The sequence below is a fragment of the Pipra filicauda genome, unplaced genomic scaffold, assembly GCF_003945595.2.
Source record: "Pipra filicauda isolate LSUMZ 115617 unplaced genomic scaffold, ASM394559v2 scaffold333_size800053_pilon, whole genome shotgun sequence".
In the NCBI taxonomy this organism is placed as follows: domain Eukaryota; kingdom Metazoa; phylum Chordata; class Aves; order Passeriformes; family Pipridae; genus Pipra; species Pipra filicauda.
The window spans coordinates 283,795-303,688 of NW_024104458.1; the positions used below are offsets into that span (position 1 = coordinate 283,795).

Below are 19,894 nucleotides of genomic sequence, written 5' to 3' on the forward strand. Positions count from 1 at the left end.
CAGTGGAGGTCTGCTTCTGTCCAAGTGTCACCAGCCTAGGCCACATCTACAGCCACAGAGAGAGGAAAAATGAGCCTGTAAGGGCCACTGCCCATCAGTTCACTACCAGAGTGATTAACAACAACAAAACAACATTTCCCAACTCTGAAATGTGGTTTCTCTCAGAGGAGTATGTTGGGAACAAACCTGTAAAGTCAGAAACCAAAAGGCAACCAAGTCTTTCCCAGTGAGTAGGCAGGCTGACCATTTACCCTGAGGCACTCCAGGATATCCACCCTAACCAGGAACTTCACTGCAGATAGGACCAGAGCCCCCAGGTCCCAGCATAGGGCGTTGTTTTGATGCACATCAAGAGAATCAAGCACAGCAAACTCCTTCCTGCAGAGCCTGGATGCTGTGTCTCCATGGCAAAGACAGGCTGTGAAATGTCCTGCACATCACGGGCCACATGGTCCTGCAGAACCACATTTTGCTTCCCCAAAGACTTCCCATCCTAGTTTGGGTGTCTGAGTGTCAAAACATTACTCACCATCCACGGCGTGCAGGTCTCTGTGCTCCTGGAAGCAGCTATAGTATTTATATTTTTTCCCACAAATGTCACATGTATACCTAAAATTGTCTGTAGGAAGAAGAAAACAGGCCACTTTAGAAACTCTGAGGTGAAAGTCAAGCACTGCAGCCACACTGCTCAATCAGACACCCCCATGCACTGACACCCATCCCACGTGCTCTGTCAGATCTCTAAGGCACACAGACAGCCATGGGCTCGTCCTGTCCCCCCGTGCCCTGTGCTATGTGGCTGGGGGCATATGCTGATTTAGTTCCTATTCAGGCAGCTCTGCTCTGCAGTGCAGCCTACACAGACCTCACACAAGAGACATAGAGCAGCAGGCCCTGCTGACATCTCCTTTCAGTGCTACAGCAGGGAAGTACCGCTCAGGATGAGGACAAAGTGGCAGAACTAAACACAGAGTCAGTGTGTGAGCCCTTAGAAATCAAAGTCTCAATATGCCAACTCCAACATGGACGGGGTGTGACTGCACACTCAGTTCTCACTGATTCCTGACTGCATCCAGGATCCTATTAGAGCCACAAAACCAAAGAGAACCAACAAAGCCAAGAGAACCAGGAATCCAAGACATACAGGACAGTGCAGTGCTCAGTGGAAGGAGGACTGGTGAAGCTTGATTTCAGGCATGTTTGTACCCTATGTCCCCCCACTTCATCCCAGCAACAACTGACCCCCATCAGCACAGCTGTGTGGGGCAGACAGACAGATGCAAAACAGCTCAAGATGGTTATGAATGTGGCTTGATCTGAATGGAGACAAGAGTGTCTTTGGCTCAGCTCTCACATCACTGTGGGAAGAGGATTTTCCTTGTCAGCTTGGTGGGGTTTTTCCACCCTCTGCTGCCTGACATCCACCTCAAGGAACACCCTGACATCCACCCTGGGGTACACCTTGACACACACCTTGTGGTACATTCTGACATCCACCCTGGGGTACAGCCTGACACACACCTTGAGGTACAGCCTGACATCCATCTTGGGATACAGCCTGACATACACCTTGGGGTACAGCCTGACATACACCTTGGGGTACAGCCTGACAAACACCCCAGGGTGCAGCCTGACACACACCTTGGGGTACACCTGCCATCCCTCAGCAGTCACCCCCCTGCAGCCCTGCACTCATCAGTTGACTGCAGCAGCTGATGGGTTGGTGCTACAAGCCCATGGCAAACACAGGGAAACACATCAGCTGGTGTAGCCACAAAGGAGCTTGAAATTAATGTTTTACTCTCTAACAAGAGCAAGGAGTGCAGACATCAGCTACCACAGCTCCACAGAGGAGCTGCCATTCAGCAGCTCAGCTGTTTGTGTCCCATACATCCATATTATCTGCAAAGTTAAAGCCTTGTTTTCACCTCTTCCTTACCATATTTGAACACACCGGAGTGTACACATTTTATTTTACTTCTCCATAATTTTTAAAATAACTCCATATTTTAAGCTAGGATGTGTTGGTACAGTCTAACTGCTCACTTGGTTTCACCACTCAGTTCAGTAGCACATGATGTTCAGCACTAAATGAAGAATCACTTTTTGCCCTTCATTCTGCTTCACAAAAAACTCCACGGTCAATTAGTAGCAGAGAAAACTCATAACATGGCATCAGTCATGAGTCCCACCTCGCTAGTGTCCTCAAAAGAAGGAACCAAGCTCCTATTTGAAGTACGAGCCATGCAGGAGATGAACTAAAGATTAATTCTTCAAAGGAGTCCCAAAGACCAAGCACTTCCACATTCAGAGGAAGAAAACTATTATGGCCTTAGTTTGGAAGAAAAGTGCTCAGTAAATAAGGAGACTTGTTAGAACAGAGGAAAACTAACTAACACACCATTTCACACTCGGACACAGCCAGTTGTGGTCTCTGTAACACAGTGGGGATCTCCCTGTCAGCAGTGAGCCCTGAGTGGCACAGCTGGATATGAGCACTTCCTTCCCTGGGCTGTGCAGGGAAATGGAACACAGTGACAACACTAACAGCACACCCCAAGAGAAACAGGGTTTGCTTGTTTTGTTAGGGGACTGTTTTCCTGCAGGCAGAATGACCTCCAGAGACTACACAGAAGCAGGAATTTGTTCCAGCTGGTACTGGCACTAATCTTCTCTACTCCACAAGAGAACACCCAGTACACAGTGCCAAGCCTCAGACGAGGAGCTGTACGGAGAATTGAGAAAGCACCAGGAGCTGCCCATGTGCAGCCAAGCTTTACCTCTCTGAACAATGGCCCTTCTTCAGGGTTGCCCCCATGTGTCAGACTCCTTCCTTCGTCCCCGATAAAGCCATCTTTGCTGACAGCCTTCCAACACTTCCAGTGCTGATCCCAGCAGCAACTGCTTTCTTAGCAAGAAACTCCCTGAGCAGAATTAGCTGTGCACTACTAATTGGAATCCTAGAATATCCTGAGTTGGAAGGGACCCACAAGGATCATGAAGTCCAATGACAGCCCCAGTAATCCAGAGAGCACTGTCAAAATGCTCCTTAAGCTCTGTCAGGCCTCCATGGCCCTGGGGAGCCTGTTCCAGTGTACTTTCCCTGCCCTGGGTTACAACCACTACATCAAGGTATCCAGCTGGGGCACCATATCCAATACATGTAACAACACAGCTTTCCGTGGGAAATGTGGCTGCAAGCCCACACTGAAACTCCATCCCTAAACCTCTGGAGAGACAGTACCAGACAGAGCCAAACTAACACTACTTGAGCAAGTTTGCTCAGATTCAAGCTCTCTGCTGTCACCAGGGAGACACCAACGCAGTGCAGCCCCACCAAAAGCACAACTGCACCAACAGGCACTACTAGGACAGGGAAAAACACTCCTTAGCCCACCAGCACAGAGGTTCAGTGCTGTCCCTCACTGGTATTTGGGCCACTGGCCTACAGAACACCACCCTGCTGCAAACCCAGAACTTCAAAAGGCTTCAAAGACATCCAGTTAAAAACCAAACTCCAAAATGTATCATTCCCCTTTATGCTCAGGAGTCTTTCCAAGGAGAGCAGTGCTTCCAGAGAGAGGTCTAAGCAGTACCAGCCTTCTTTATTTAGTCAGCCCACATTTAATCCTTAATATACATTGAAATAGAGTACCACATCTTACTGTTAGAAAAGGCAAGGCACAGCCTTGTTCCAAGGCAGCTCCTCAGCTATGAAGGACTGGTGGACTGAGGTGGCAAACAGGCAGGTTTTCCAAGCACCCCAAGATCACTCCACAGGGTCTGAGGGAACATGCTGCTCTCCTCTGCCCATCTCCAGGTTTGCTGCTGGCTGGCTCCTGCCGTGTGGTCTGTGTTAGCACTGACCTGCAGCTGCTGAACCCCCTGCCCTGGGGCTGAGCAGCCAGCTCAGCTCTCCTCTCTTCCCAGATGCTGCATTAAAGATTTTGAGAATATTTTACTGGTTTGATTCAAATATTGCACAGAGAAGGAAGTACATGTCTCATTTTGGCAGAAAGAGGGAGGGTGGAGAACACATGCCCAGTAGTGGCAGGCTTCTTTCCTTGGGCACTTGGTCTCAGTGGATTTTGCTCTAGAAACCCAGGAAGGAAACAAGAGCAATCAGAAATGTGTTGAAAGGTCAGGACCTCTGTATCACAAACTACAAATACAGATCACTTAACCTGCCCTCCTAAGTGCAGGAATCCAATACCACAAAAGCTGTGTACAAACAGGTTTCCACTGGGAACCAAGAGCTCTGCACAGCATCCCAGAAACCCAGACTGGAAACAGTTCCATACACCATCCAGCTGACAGCCCTGCAATGCTGACAGTACAGCCCAAGAAGGGTCCAAAGCTGCAGGAGCTCCTTAAGGACTCCTCCAAGGTGAAGAACAATTTTCACCTGACTCAGAACTCACACTGACCTTTCAAATGGCAGAATTCACAAAAGCTACAAAAGGAGCTCTCAGGGCAACTGGTACTCTGCAGATACTCTTGAATCCTAAATGATCCTACTCCTGCAGAGCACTGCAGAAATAGCTGTCGGGTAGGGACAGCTGAATTATTCCCCAAATCCAAAATGGTTACAGGTCCCAGTCAAAAAAACAAGCAGGAAAATTAGAAGAGGGCACTCTGGACAGCACTGCTCATCCTGCTCCATGGTCAAGGTGGCCCCTTTACACCAGGAGGTTTGAGACTGGCAAAGGAAGCACCCAATACCAGGAAATCTATTCTAAAATATATATTCTGTGATTCCGTGATAATTCCACATTCCTGGTTCACCTTGGCAAACAAGGTTTCCCAAACAGTTCATAAAGCCCAGCAGCATCTCTGGAAGGGGAGGGGCTGGATTTCTTACAGCTGCAATACCTTTATCTGTCATCTCTCTATTTGAGGTTGTGATGGTTCTCCCCCCAAAAAGGCTTTCTGAGTGAGGCTGAAGTGACCACGAAGCAGCAGCAGCATCCCTCCAGCCTCAGCCCGTGGATTACAGGACAGGCCATGAGATGCTCTGATACTCAGTTTCACATTCCTTGACTGTTTCCTGAAAATCTGCTAGCAGATGCTGGAGCCCTTGGGAGTCCTGCTGGTGGCAAACCCAGAGGGCTGGAGCGGGGGAATGGCTGTGTGGCAGTACCTGGAAAAAGCACCACGTTTCCTGCCTCACTGAAGGGAACCACAAGCAACACCAACACTTCAGGAAGAGCCAGTGACCATGACTAATCCACCTGATGCAAAGAAACAGGAAAGGCTGGCATTTTCTGAGGAACATACTGCATGTTTCCCACTGGGAAACACCTTTCCAAGTTGTGTCTAGAGAACACACCACCTGAGCAGCCTCCCCAGAAGACTCAGAGTGCAGCTACTGCTTCCTTACAACACATCAGGGAGAAAAAACGTCTGGGACCCTCACTTGTTTCTGTGGATTCCACCCAGGGCAGCACAAAGACAGCTCTGGAGAGAGGCTTCTTCTCCCTTTCCGCAGCCAGAGGGGCACCTAGATGGAAAGGAACACATTTATGTCTTCCTAAGCTGGCAGGACATTCCCCGCGCAGGTTCACGGACAATTCCTTTGGCCTAAGCCTTTGGCACCTTTGGGGGATTCTTTCTAGACCCTGGACTGGCAGTGAGGAGGGGCAGAATGCAGGTCTGCAGACAGACACAGACCTCCACCTCCTCCCCCTCCAACTGTGCCTTGCACAGAGGTTACAGCTTCACAACTGCATTTTACAACCAAGGCTGAAGTTGCCAGTAAAATCAGTTGCAATTTACATCAGAGCTCAGCTTAAAGGTGTCTCATGGCAAAATTCCTTGAAAAGGGAGCAGGACCGAGCCCAAAGTCAGCAGCAACCTCTTAAGAGGATTAAAGTATCCAGAATTACGTCAGTAAGGATTAAATAGTAATAAAATCCAGAAATCTGGAAAGGACAGAAACCCTCACACACAAAGGCACAAGCCAGCTCCTAAGTGAGGGTTGGGAAAAAATTTTCCCCGTGGGCAAACTATTCAAGATCACTCATTTCACAATCATTTACTTCCTTCCCACAAACATTTGGCCTTGCTCAGAACACAGGAGACACTGAGGAACATGCTGGCTTAACATGGTGCTTCCCATAGGGGGATCCCCAGGATCCAAACTGCCAAGCCAAGATTAAGGTAATCCCAAACCCTCACAGAGGGGTCACATCCCCTGAAACTACCAAAAAACTGGTGCAAGGTGTCAGCTCACCTTCCAGCTGGCAAGGGGCTAAATGGCAGTGAGAGGGCTTGGAGCCACAGGCTGGTGCTTGGGTTCTCCCTGAAGCATTCTAGAGCCAGGCCCAGCTCCTGGGAAGAGCTGCTGCAGGTGCATCAGCAGCTATGGGGCTGATTTCACTTCACAGTGATTTTTAAGCTGCTTTCAAGTCAGTGGCCAGAGAATGCTATAAATTCTGTGATACTTTATCAAAACCACATGTCAGCGGAACGTATCACAAAGGAGATTTAAATGTAATCCCACCAGGTTTGGAAACTTAATGCCAGACTAGCAGGAACTTCCCTATGGAGGGGAATATCCTGATTTAATTTCTGACAGACAGAACCCTTGTTCAGAACAGCGTGATGGTCACAAACTCGAGAATGTTTTTAAAAAGACTTTTTGGGGAAAAGGTGTTTTAGGCACTACTCACTGGATGTCGAGAGAGAAAGGACTTCTGGGCGTTCTCAGGATGCTACACACCAATGAATTTCCTTCTCCCTCAGTTAAAAGGATGCTCAAGTTGAATCCAAACAGACAGCAAACATCGGCAATTTAAAGCAAAAATATTATAGTGTTTTACAATTATGCCCCAAAGCAGACCATGAACCAGGATATTCAGGCTCCATGACAAAATTCAGACACACCAGACAATATAACTGACACCAGCAGATCCTGTTTCATAATTCCTCATTCTCGTCTCCCTTTGGGGCAGGGCTGGATTCTTTTTTGTTCTATTTGTAACTAAGTATAAGATAAAGAATGGTGACATGGGTATGATAAGGTGCTACTACCAGCAGTTTGACAATGAAGTACCTCACCTTGCATAATTAAATAGGTGTATCTGTACCTACATAACCTGTCAATGAAGGGAGATTTGTTATTTCCATAAGGATCTGAATCTCCATCTCAAGTGAAAAACTCCATCCAGCCCACATGTGGAGCTCTGCATAACACACAGTAAGGGTCATTTCACCATAACCCCCTTCTGGAATCAAACTGGTTTGGATGGGAACACAATACTTATGTACCCCACAATTGGTCAGATCAAATGATGTAGCACAGAGAACTTCAGAAAAGAAAAGCAAACCTCATCTCTCCTTTTTCTTACTCACTTGTCCATGACTAGAACTGTGATTTACAGATGGGAATCAGTGCCTGTTTTCCCAAGTGGAAAGGAAAAGTGCTAGTTAAATGACTGAGCAGCGCTGGAGAAGAGATCCTGACTCCATAGAACTTCTTACAGAACAAAATGAGATTAAAACAAGGCCGGGGGGATGCAGAACCCTCCTCTCTGCAATCACTCAAGGAAATTGAGAACTCCAACCTTTCCACTGAAAGGAAATGGTGTCAGGAAGGTGAACCTTGTATCCCTCTGCCTTTCCTGGTTACGAAGATCCTTAGAAATCAAAATACTGAAAACTTAAATTCTTAAAATACTCGCAGTGTTTGGGTTTGTTGTGTGCTACTCAGGTTCAACATTGCTGAGATGTCAACAAGCAGCTCAACAGAAAAAGGGTCAGGCTGAAAGAAGAATTTGGAATAATTAATGGCATTGCTGTTAATACACCTTTTCTGTTGCTAAATTTCAACGCACGTTGGAAGACGGAAAGTGTATCCCTCACTGGACAGTGGGGGGATCTATTTCTGCCTTCAGTAAAACTCTCCTGGCATTTTCAGGATAAACTGATACTTCTTTTTATTGGAATAAATGTATTTCTTCATCAATTTTCTTGCCTAGGAACTCTGCAAGAGATTTGTTTGCATCCAGATTTCTGTAAACATGGTCTATTTGGTCAGTACCTAGAAAAGGGGCAGGAATTTAATTTTCGTGGGTACATTAGCAATTTTTTGTATAAGATCATGGGAAGATCACAGAATTCTAGCCAACCTGAAAACCTCCTCTTCTAAAACCTCAGTTTAAAACTATACACAGAGAAACTGCTTCTCTCCAGAGCTATGGAACTGCAGGACTTGCAGGAACGTTAAACCCTCCATTGTGTGTGATGTTCTGAGCACATCGTAGGCGAGACACTGGGCAGGATACCCAAGTGAGAACATCCCAAAAGAACCCTCAGTGTAACAGTTATGTCAGAAGAGCAACTTCAAATTTACCCTACAACAGGTCCAGGAACTATTCCCAATTTCACCCCCCTCGGACAAGAGGTTGGTGCTGTTACGTGAAAGCTGGGTCAGGACTAAGAGAGAGAGAAAGGCAAATGGAACTCTCATGTTCCAGAAAACCTGGGAAATTGCACTGATGAACTCTCCCATTCCAGTCCTGCAGTGTACCCAGAGCGAGACAGCAGGAAGCTGTGTTAGGGGGCAAAGGACAGCCCTGCACCTGGCCAAAGCAGCCTTGCTCCAGGGGGAATGAGTGACCCGGCCCTGGAGCTGCACAGGAACTGGGCTCTGGGACAGGCAACAGCTCCAGCTCTGAGGGACAGATCACACAATGTCCTGAGCTGGGAGGGACCCACAAGGACCATCCAGCCCAATCCCTGGCCCAGCACAGACACCCCAACAATCCCACCCTGTCCCTCAGAGCCTTGTCCAAACCCTCCTGGAGCTCTGGCAGCCTTGGTGCTGTGCCCACTGCCCTGGGGAGCCTGGTCAGTGCCAACCACCCTCTGGGGGAAGAACCTTTTCCTGAGATCCAACCTAAACCTTCCCATAACTTGGGATAAATATCTGGGCCTTAAGCTCAAAATTTCTTTATGCTGTAGATCCCAGAACTAAGTTCCTCATTATGTTCTTAATTCCTCCTCCTGCACCAAAATTTATCATTCTTGGTCTCAGCCCATTGGTCATCTAAATGTGAAGATGAACATATTCATCTCCATGTTTGGTAAATGGGAATCTAAAGAGACTTCACCTACTTAAAATGCAAACACATTAGGAAAATAAAATCCATTTTTATAGCTCTTCCCAAGGAGCAGGAGAATTATTAAATAAGGACATTGGAAAAATGAATCACAGAGTTGTAAATGACTAATGGTTCACCGTGGGTATGCACACACACCATTTACATCAGGCTTTTCATTGTGTAAGGTGTTAGTAAGCACAACAGTGAACTCCCCATTTTTGCACTGGTACGTCCAAAAAAAGTAAAAGGAAATCAAAACATGAGGATTGCAAATTTGAATATTTAAATTAATCAAGAAACAGAGATGCTAAAGGTTCTTCCTTAACCTTAAATTAACACTAGCAAAGCACCTCCATCTTCCCATCCCTGTCAGAACATTACTAACACCATATCCTGTATGAGTAACATGTGGGCAAGAAAACATCCATTTTGACTATATTAATTTCATGGTTTGAATTCACAGCCCTCCAAACATTTGTGCACATGCAAGGTGTTAGTCCTGTGCCTCCACAGTTAACATTTGCAAGGCTATTCCAGCCCACATCCCTGCTTCTAACCTTTCACTGCTTTTCCAAATAAACTCCCTCTCAGCCTGAACTTTCTCACACTTAGTCAGAGCCCAAAGGGAAATATGTTTTTAAAATATCAGATCAATCATTTTTTATTTATGGGGTTGTGAAATATTTACTGGTTATTCCATTTTGGAAAAAAAAATAATGCCATTTTCTTTTTTTTCCTCTCTGTAGCTGCAGTGGAGACACACGTTGCTCATGGATGTACATATGTACATAGGTGATGCTTTGACTGCATCTGGCTGAGAAACTGCAAAGAAAAATGTTCTGTTCGCAGCCTACAACACCCTCAGACCCAGAGGAACGTTTAGCAAACAGTGTACGAGACTACTACAAATGGGGAAGAAGAAAAATAAAGCTCAAGATGTATTTATATCTAATATATATATTTCATTTTCAAAAGTACCTCCTCTGAAGATCATTTTGGCACCTCTTGCATTATAAGGGTATTTACCCTTAAAAGCAGTTATTTTTATCCCTGTGACACTGCAGCAGGTACTGTGCATCCCTGCCTTCCTTGGGATTGCTCCTGTGTGACACAGCTCAGGGAAAACCTGCTGACTGGCATTTCCTTGCCTAGATTGCACAGGCAGAACTGGCAGCCTTGGAGCTGAAATACTTCTCAGCATTTTCTAAATGCAGCTTGCAGTGTGAGTTTGGTCTGACTCCAGCAATGTGTCACTGGAGAGGAGAGTGCAGCCATGGCTCAGTGTCCCCACGAGGGCCAGGCTGAGTTGCAGAGGATTCCACAGCCTGTGCTGCAGCCAAAGGGCCCAAGGACTCCTTGTGTCCCTCCCCTGGAAGACACATCTGTGCTTTTCTCTCTGTAGGATCCAGTACCTGTATGAACCTTCCATTACACAAACCATACCTCCAATGTATAAACACAACCAGAACAAGGAGAGCAACACGTAATACACAAAAAAGTTGCTATAAACTGGGAAGGTGATCAAGTCTGGCCACAGAAGGAAAGATTACTTTGGATTAATTGCAGGAAAGAGAAGCTAGGATGGGCTGCTGGTGCAAAGGCCCCCCTGGGGCTAGAAGGGAAAGCACTGGGAAAGGCCTCATGCCTGAGGGGTTGAGGAATCACCGAGTCATTTATGTTGGAAAAGACCTTGGAGTCCAACCATTAACCCAGCATTGCAAAGCTCACCATTAACCCATGTACCACATGGGTTAATTAACCCATTAACCCATGTGCCACATCTACACTTGAACACCTCCAGGGATGGCGACTCCACCACTGCCCTGGGCAGGCTGTGCCAGTGCCTGACCACCTTTTCTATGAAGAAAATTTCCCTAATATCCAACCTAAAACCTCTCAGAGGAACTTGAGGCCATTTCCTCTGGTCCTGTCCCTTGTTCCTTGGAAGCAGAGCTCAGCCCTCCCCCACTCCCAGCTCCCCCCTCCTGTCAGGGAGTTGCAGAGCCAGAAGGTCCCCCTTGAGCCTCCTTTTCCCCAGGCTGAGCCCCCCCCAGCTCCCTCAGCTGCTCCTGGTGCTCCAGACCCTTCCCAGCCTCATTCCCTTCCCTGGACACGCTCCAGCCCCTCAATGTCTTTTTTGTCGTGATGGGGCCCAAAACTGACCCCAGGTTTCAAGGTGGGGCCTCAGCAGTGCCCAGCACAGCAGGGTGGGCACTGCCCTGGGCCTGCAGCCCCACCATGGTTGGTACAACTGCTGATACAATTCAATCTAGTCATTTTTCCCCTGCCTTTGTGCAAGAAGTCTCCTCCTGAGATGACTAGAAGGAAAAGTGCATTCCCATGCTAGCTCAGAGTCAGGAACTCTAGTTTCACAAGCAGTCAGTGGCTACTGTGAATGAGCAGGCCCTCACATCCAGCCTCATGACCCAGTTAACTCAGGTCAGTGCCTTGCAGCAGGCCCTGAGCCTTTCCAGTACCCCCCACAGCGGGATCCCAAACTTGGGCAGCTCCTCCAGGAAGACCCTCACTGACCCCTGCACGTGCCATGTTCCCCTGACTATGGGGGAGCGCTTTTTCAGCCCTCAGTAAAGCCCAGCTGAAACCCACCTTCTCTGTGGGAGAGGAGAGGGAGCCCACAGGCCTTTTGCTGTGCTGTGCAGGGCATGGGAGAGGCTGCTCCTCAGCTCAGCACTGGGGCTGTGCTCTGCCAGCTGCCACTGGATCCTGCTCCACAGGACACTCCTGCTCCACAGGGAGCTCCAGCCTGAGTGGGGGGTACAGCACTGCTGGCCATGGCTCGGACACAGCCCCTCTCCCCCTGTGCTGCTGCCTCGGGCACCGTGGGGCTGCTGCTCGCCCTTGATTCTGCCAGTTCCCAACACCCTTCTCCCCAGTGACCCATCACAGCACCACTAAGGGCTCTGGAAAATCCTTTTCTTTCCAGGAAATACAGTCTGTCCCCTGCAATGGGCAATATGGAAAGACTTCTGTCTCCTCCCCAGAGAGAGTCAAGCAGGACAGTCTCTCTTTACTGTCAAAACTTCCCATCCACTCTGGAAAAACTTCCCACCACGATGGGCTGGGAAGAGCCGCTCATCGAGCTGTGTGGAGGTGACATAACATCATCAGACAGATTCCAATGACCACATTTTGCTCCTCCTGCAACCTGAGGGAGGTCTGAAACACCTGGATATATCATCACCTGTGAGATGATCATCTTGATTTTCAAAAGTTACTTGCAAGCAGGGAAAAGGGGCTCAACACAACAGAGGCCAAGGGACACAAAGGAAAAACAGGTTATGTTACTAGGGATTTTGTGGGATCTGGCCCAGGAGGTGTCAGTCTGTGGGTCTGGTCACAACGAGCATAAATGTCCTCTGACAGCTGCTCCTGTTTATGCCAGAATTTAAGGCATGAGCAAAGGAGGCTGTGGGGGTGGTCTGGGCTTCCAGACAGGATCTGTCCGCTGGGCCCTCAAGCATCTCCCAATGGTGGAGGTCACTGGAGAGCCATGTAGGAGTGACCTGCTGGCAGCCTGAGCACTGGGACCTGCTTTTGAGGAACAGCACAAAATCCAGCTTTGCCTTTTGAACAGAACTGCATGTACAGAAACACAGGAAACAGAGACAGAAAGGACAGGATCTACCCAAAAACAACCATCAGTGATCTTCCGACCTCCAGCAAATGTCACTGAATTGCCATAGTAACAAACTGCAACACCCCCAGGAATGAAAGCAGGCAGAGCAGTTGAACTGGTTTATTGTAGTGGAACTGTTTTCCCATATTGTCTTCCTGCCCATCCCAGAATAACTGGCTGGTGGCAGGTGAACAGTCTAACAGAGAAACCTCACTCATGGCCAGCACTGCCCGTGAGCACAGCCTGCTTTAAACTGCAACTTGCTTCTTCTGCTCCTCAAAAAAGGTGTCACCAAGGAAACAGAACAGGGCAAACCCCATGTCAGGAAGCTGCTCTGACAGCCAGCCTGACTGACACCCTGGAGAGAATTCAAGGCTCCCAAAATCACCTCGCTCTGATTCTTCTCACTTTTAACAGCATTTTATCTGAAGTTCCCAGGAATGGTAAGACTCTCCCCCACACTATCAATCAGCATTGCTCCCCCAGGGTCAGGATGTCTCCCCTGGGAAGAGGAACACTCACTAAGTCCCAAATCACTAAACCAGACATACCTGAATTTAATGCACCAGCTGTACTTTGAGAAACCTTCAGCTTTCAGCAATCCTTCCCCTCCCATTTCTCTGTGCATTTGTTTCTGGTTTCTTTCCCATGGCACAGAGCTGCAATCCCCCCAGTAGCACTCAGGGACTGGGCTGCAAGCCCAGAGACTTGCATTTTCTTCCCTTGCCACTCGCCCGCTGGTTGCCTCTGGCAAGTCCCTTTCTTTCCGTCCTGCTGCTTCCTGCCTGCCTGAAGAATTCCGAACTCCTCTGTGAAGTGATCCAAGGCTCAGCCAGGCAAAAAACTACTATGCACAAGGAGCACTAGCTGCTGTAATTGTTAACATTTAATATTGCACAAACAGGTGCTGAAAGGCCACTGGTAAAGTGAAATTAGGGAAGTGTCACATTAACATCTGCCAGAGCAACCCAAATTCCACCCTAGGATGGACCAAGAGGCAGAGCACTGTAAGAGCGAGCTGCAGTGAGCATGCAGAGCAAAGCCTGGGTGCTTACACAACTCCCAGATTAATTTTGTGGGCAACCATAAAACCCAGTCTACCTCTGAGCTCTGCAAGCCAGTTATGTTCTTGTATTTAAGTTCCTCTTTCCTACAGAAAAGAATAATACCAAAATCCAGTAGCCTGAGTATTACAATCACAGAATCAAAATTACAGAATGGTCTGGGTTGGGAGGGACCTTAAAGCCTACCCAGTCCCACCCCCTGCCATGGGCAGGGACACCTTCCACTAGCCCAGGTTGCTCCAAGCCCCGTCCAACCTGGCCTTGGGCACTTCCAGGGATGGGGCAGCCACAGCTTCTCTGGGCAACCTGTGCCAGGGCCTCACCACCTTCACAAGGAACAATTTCTTCCCAATATCCCATCTAGCCCTGCCCTCTGGCAGTGGGAAGCCATTCCCCCTTGTCCTGTCCCTCCAGGCTCTTGTCCAAAGTCCCTCTCCAGCTCTCTTGGAGCCCTTTAGACACTGGAAGGGACTCTAAGGTCTCTCTGAAGCCTTCTCTTCTCCAGGTGAACACTCTCAGCTCTCCCAGCCTGTCTAGCAGAGTTAAAGATCTGCAAACAGTGAAGACTACCACACCCTGGAGACCAGGGCTGTGCTGGTGGGAGCTCGTTCTCCCCTCAACCTGCTGGGGATGTGCCCAGAAACAGGCTGTCAGCACAGAGACCATCCTGGCTTTTCTTCCTAACCCAACGGCAGCTCCCAGGTACAGGCCCTCCATGGGCAGTGCTGAGCCAACACCGGTGCCAGCCCAGCTCTTAGAACTGTGTCCCCAGCCTGGGACATGAGCACTGAACACAACCCACCCACCACAACCCACCAAATAAAACCCATCAAACACAACCCATTCAATAAAACCCATCAAACTCAACCCACCCAACACAACCCGCCAAATACAACCCACCCAACACAACCCACCAAATAAACCCCACCAAACACAACCCACTCAATAAAACCCATCAAACTCAACCCATCCAACACAACCCATCAAACACAACCCACCAAATACAACCCACCCCAGACAACCCCCCAAATAAAACCCATCAAATACAACCCACCAAATACAATCCATCAAACTCAACTCACCCAATGCAACCCACTGACCACAACCTGCTCCACGCCCCGGCACTGAGCGAACACTTGCTCAGGCAGGTGCTGCTGCCCTCAGCTGTGTCGCTGTGGCCACAGGGCCCCAGACCCCCACTTGCCCCTGAGTTTATTCAGTGACCTGTCCTGTTGCCAAGAATTTCCTGCGGTATGTGAGCAGCAGCAGGGAGACTGTTTGTGCAAAGTTTGTAACTCTCCTAAACATGACTGGAATTTCCATGGAGAATGATGGCACAGATCTGGCCCCAACACCTTCCTGAGCCCTTTGTGAAGTCCAGAGCAAAACACAGAGGTGGTTCAGCATCTCAGAAAAGACAGCCAGACTCTCTTACAGGAACAGCCAGTGACCTGGATGTCAAACTGACCACCCCTGCCTAGGAAGAAATATCAAATAGACAGGTTTTTTTCAAAATCACTCTCCTCTCTTCCTCCTCTCTGCCAGTCAAAGTTGGTAGCAGTCAAAGTCTCTTCATTAACACATTAGCATGGTGGGCTGCATTGTTTTCCTCTCTCTACATGTGGGAATTCTGGTCTTGGACCCTGAGCCAAGGCTAGAAAAGTACCTCCCAAAGCCATGTAGCCATGTCCCCATGAGCACATTCTCTCCTCAATACCACAGAGCTGTGTTACTTCAAGAATGGGTCAAAAAAAATAAAGGGAGTCCCAGAGTCACAATCTAAAGACTAAAAACCCCAGAGGCTGAAAATAACCAGCTAAATGCAACAGCTTTTTGTCAAAGGAGTCTTCAAAGTGCTTTCCAGCTGGAAAGTCTAAACACCACTGTCTCCTCTTTAAGCAGGCAGCAAACAAACAACTGCCCTCAGCCACATCCCAGCTTGCCCCAAGGCTCCCCTCTTCCCAGGAAAAAAGAAGGCCAGGACAGACCTTCCTGCAGCAGCCCCTTCTTCCCACAGCTCTTTGAGCCTGAAGGCATGTTACAGCACAGCCTCACCCACCAGGTCAGTCATTCATCCTCCCCACAGCCCAGGCACGGCTCACTCTCACACTCAAACTTTGCCTCCTAAAACCAGAGTTGGTTGTGCTTGGGGCAAGTCCAGGGAGCACAGCACAGGTAACCGTCACCAAAGCTGGGACCCAGCCCAGGTGCTCTGCACGGGCAGCTGCCGAGATGTCTCCTCACCTGACACACAACACCAACACTTCACCAACACTTTTTAGGTGAGCACTGGTGGCTGTGAGTAACAGCTGGCTCCAAAAAGTCGCCATGGAGAAAACCTGAACAGCTTTGCAAACCCTGCCCTTCTAGATTTGTGAACTAATGCTAGGGAACCACTGCTGGTCATGGGACTCCTCACCCACAGCAGTTCAGGATGGATGCAATCCAGACCCCAGAGAGAAGCACATGAGAGAAAACAAGATCTTGCTGTATTCCTCAAACACTGTGAAATTTTGGAAGAGGACAGCAAACCATGCCTGCAGAGACCATGAATGTAGAGGTTTCCAATGAGATAGAAATAGCAGAGGAAGATCTGAACAATACAGACATCTGTAATAGGGAGGGTGTAAACAGCCAAACGGGTCACAGAGGAATAGCAGTGGAGCAGCAGGCAAAACAAAAATAGCAGAAAAGGAAAGATAAATAAAAAATTCCTAAAATATATGAGGAGCAAACAGACTGACAAGGAAACAAGAGAGCCATTGATTGGAAAAAAGAGATGTGCAGAAACAACCAGGGTAGGCCAGGGATTTAATCCAGCCCCAGAGGGGAAGGAGGAAAAAGGACAGCTGAGCTGTTTCACTGCAGCAGCAAGGAGGGAAGAGGAAGATGACCTGGTCAGGAAATCACAACCATCTGCAGTGAGACACAGCAGCACTGGTAGAGCAGTCTCATGTCCACCCTGTGACACAGGTGATGTGTCTGGGCTGTCCCTGCAGAGGGGCATGGCTGTGGTGGATCCTCCTTCTCCATCCCACAGCCCACCACTCACTGTCTCCCTGCTCTGGTGGCCTGGTCGTGCCCCCAGCTCTATTATCTAGATGAGACTATTCTGGGATAGCAGTGAGTGCAGCAGGTAAAAAGGGGGGGCAGTAATTCCTGCACTGGAGAGGGGTTCTGCGTTGGACAGCCCTGCATGAAGACAGAAGCAGTCCCTGCCCCTCTTACTGTTCCCTGCTTCATCCCCACTGCTCCCAAGAGCAGCTCCTCAGAAGCTGAGACTTCTACCCAAGCTCTGGCTAAAAGTACAAAAAAAAAAAAAGGACAAAAAAGTGCAAGCCCAGGATGCACAAAGCCTGGCCCAGAACACAGCATTGCCCACGGCCAAAATTCAGAGTAAGGGAGCCAGGAGATGAGCCTGGAAAGTCTTGGGATAAGTAAAACACCAATGGGCAGCAGAGCACTGACTGAAAAAGAGACACCAAGGGAGGGGCCTGGGAAGTAGTCTCCAACCCCTGCATGGAGTTGGACACTGCCAAGCGAAAGGCTCAGGGGCACAGCCCAGCTCCCCCCAGTGAGCAGGCACACTGTGTGTACACACGGTGTTAATGGCTGGTTGCTACTGAGATGTTTTGGCTCAGGGCTGAGGATCTTCATCCCCCACCTGCAGTGAAGTCAGTCCTGCTTCCTTTTGCAGACAGAAAGCCAAGACCCCCCCAAAACTAACTTCAGCTCTTCACCTATCACAGAATGGGCTGAAGAAAAAGTTCAGAAAAGGTGGCCCGGTTGTACTTTTTAATTATTATTTTTCGTTACTATTAATCTAATATTTTGGTACCCACCCAGGGTAAGCTTGGTGCTACCAAGCTGCCCTCTGTAACCACCAAGGTTGATAACTTACCTTTCTAACGGGAATTGTGGCTCCCAGCTAACATGACCATAGCAAAACCCAGGGTGGGCAGAGACCTCAGCAGGTCTCTGGTCTAACCTCCTGCTCAAAGCTGGGTCTGCTCCGAGCTCAGTCCTGGTTACTTGGGATTTTATCCAGGCTGGTCATGTTGAAACCCCAAGGATGCAGGACACAGCCCCTCTGGACAGCCTGTTCCACAACATGGGGGACAGCTTCTCCTTCAACACAGCCTCAACCTCTCTTCTTTTCACTTCATGCCCATTATCTCTCAGTTCTCCTGTCGCTGGGAACTGCCCAGCTCCATCCTCCCCATCACCCCTCACAGGGACCATGACCCCAGCTCCCCTCGCTGCCACCTCTTCCCCGCTGCCTCGGTCCGCTCAGCACTGGGCCAGCTCTGGTTGTCCTTCCCCGGGGCTGGCACAGCCCCCCAGAACTGCAGCTATAGGGTTTAAAAATCCTACAAGGCTTGACGCCACTGGAGAGGCTGGCAGTGCCCTGCCCCGGGGGCCGAGGCAGAGGAGCTCTGCTCACGGTCCCCTCACAGCACCCACCGGGCGGCTGCCGAGGCACCGCGCTGCCCTCACGGCGGGGGGACGACGACAACCGCCTGGGCTGCTGAGCCGCGAGGGGCTGCCGTGCCCGGGACCCGCCGTGCCCTGAGGGGCTCCGAGCCGCGAGGGGCTGCCGTGCCCGGGACCCGCCGTGCCCTGAGGGGCTCCGAGCCGCGAGGGGCTGCCGTGCCCGGGACCCGCCGTGCCCGCCCTGCCCCGCCGCCTCCCGCCGCCGCCATCTCCGCGGCGGGGCCGCCCCCTGCCGGCCGCCTGCGGGACGGCCCCGCCACCGCCCCGGCCCCGCGGGGTCTCGGCCCCGCCAGCCCGCGGCCCCCTCACGCCCCGCTGTACTTACTGCCTTGTGAGGCTCCTTCCCCTGAGGCAGCTTCGGTGTCTGCAAAGAGAAAGAGCTGCGCTTAGATCCGCGGCCGCGCTTCCCCGGGCCCGAGCACTGCCTCGCTCGCTCCCTCGCTCTGCTCCGGCCGCGGCTCTGCCCCACATGGCGGCCCTGACGGCACGGAGCGGGCGGTGAGGGCTCACCGGGGCTGCGGGGCCCGACCCCGCCAACAAGGGCTCGGTGTTAAACCGCAGCTGCCCGCGGCCAGAGAATCACACACTGGTTTGGGCTGGAAGGGGACCTTGAAGACCGTCTCGGTCCACCCCCTGCCATGGCAGTGACACCTTCCACTAGACCAGCTGCTCCAAGCCCCGTCCAACCTGGTCCTTTGGAGGAGCCTCATAACCCGGGGCTCTGATTCCCCAGGCTGTCACTGGGACCTGGGGTCAACATGGGATGGCTGAAGGGACATCCCTACCCTGGCCCTGCTCTGAAGGGCTTCAGGGAGCCCTGAGAGGGCTGTGGGGAGGTGTGGGGTGAGAGGGCTGCCTGCTCCCCCTGCCCTCCCTCCTGGCCCAGCCCAGCTCCTGCTGTGCCCTGGCTGAGGGGCCCTGGATGGGGAGTGTAGGGCCTGGACAGACACATCTCAACAGCCCCACTGTCATTAAAGGAGTTCATGAGGATCAGCTTCCTAATTTCTACTGAAGGGTTATTGAAATACCTCATGTGCAATTAGTCACAGGCTGGCTTGGGTTGGAAAGGACCTTAGAGATGATTTCATTCCACCCCCTGCCATGGGCAGGGACACCTTCCACCAGCCCAGGTTACTCCAATCCCCGTCCAACCTGGCCTTGGACACTTCCAGGGATGGGGCAGCCACAGCTTCTCTGCCCAACCTGTGCTGGGGCCTCACCACCCTCAGAGGGAACAATTTCTTCCCAATATCCCATCAAGCCCTGCCCTCTGGCAGTGGGAAGCCATTCCCCCTTGTCCTGTCCCTCCATCCCCTGTCCCCAGTCCCTCTCCAGCTCTCCTGGAGCCCCTTTAGGCCCTGGAAGGGACTCTAAGGTCTCTCTGAAGCCTTCTCTTCTCCAGGTGAACCCCCCCCCCCCCGCTTTTCCAGCCTGGCTCCAGAGCAGAGAGGCTCCAGCCATCAGAGCATCTCTGTGGCCTCCTCTGGACTTGTTTCAACAGGCAATTTCTGGGCAAGAGCTGTCAACAAGGAAAGCCAGCAGTGAACAGTGCAGCCAGCTCAGCCTCCCCTCCCCAGCCATGGCAAAGCCACTAC

The 19,894-nt window shown here is 50.4% G+C and overlaps 1 protein-coding gene across 10 annotated transcripts in view; it reads right to left on the minus strand.

The window, feature by feature from the left end:
• Positions 1–19,894, minus strand: part of ZNF618 (zinc finger protein 618) — a 167,156-nt gene that overhangs the window by 46,825 nt on the left and 100,437 nt on the right. For 7 of the 10 annotated variants that reach the window (XM_027727092.2, XM_027727091.2, XM_027727090.2 and 4 more), the window contains 3 exons: positions 18,625–18,663; positions 5,417–5,500; positions 530–619 (listed from right to left, as the gene is read on the minus strand). In XM_027727092.2, the coding sequence (XP_027582893.1) occupies positions 530–619; positions 5,417–5,500; positions 18,625–18,663 (213 nt within the window). The remainder of the gene's footprint in view (positions 1–529; positions 620–5,416; positions 5,501–18,624; positions 18,664–19,894) is intronic. The other 3 variants (XM_027727101.2, XM_027727098.2, XM_027727095.2) reach the window with 1 other exon arrangement.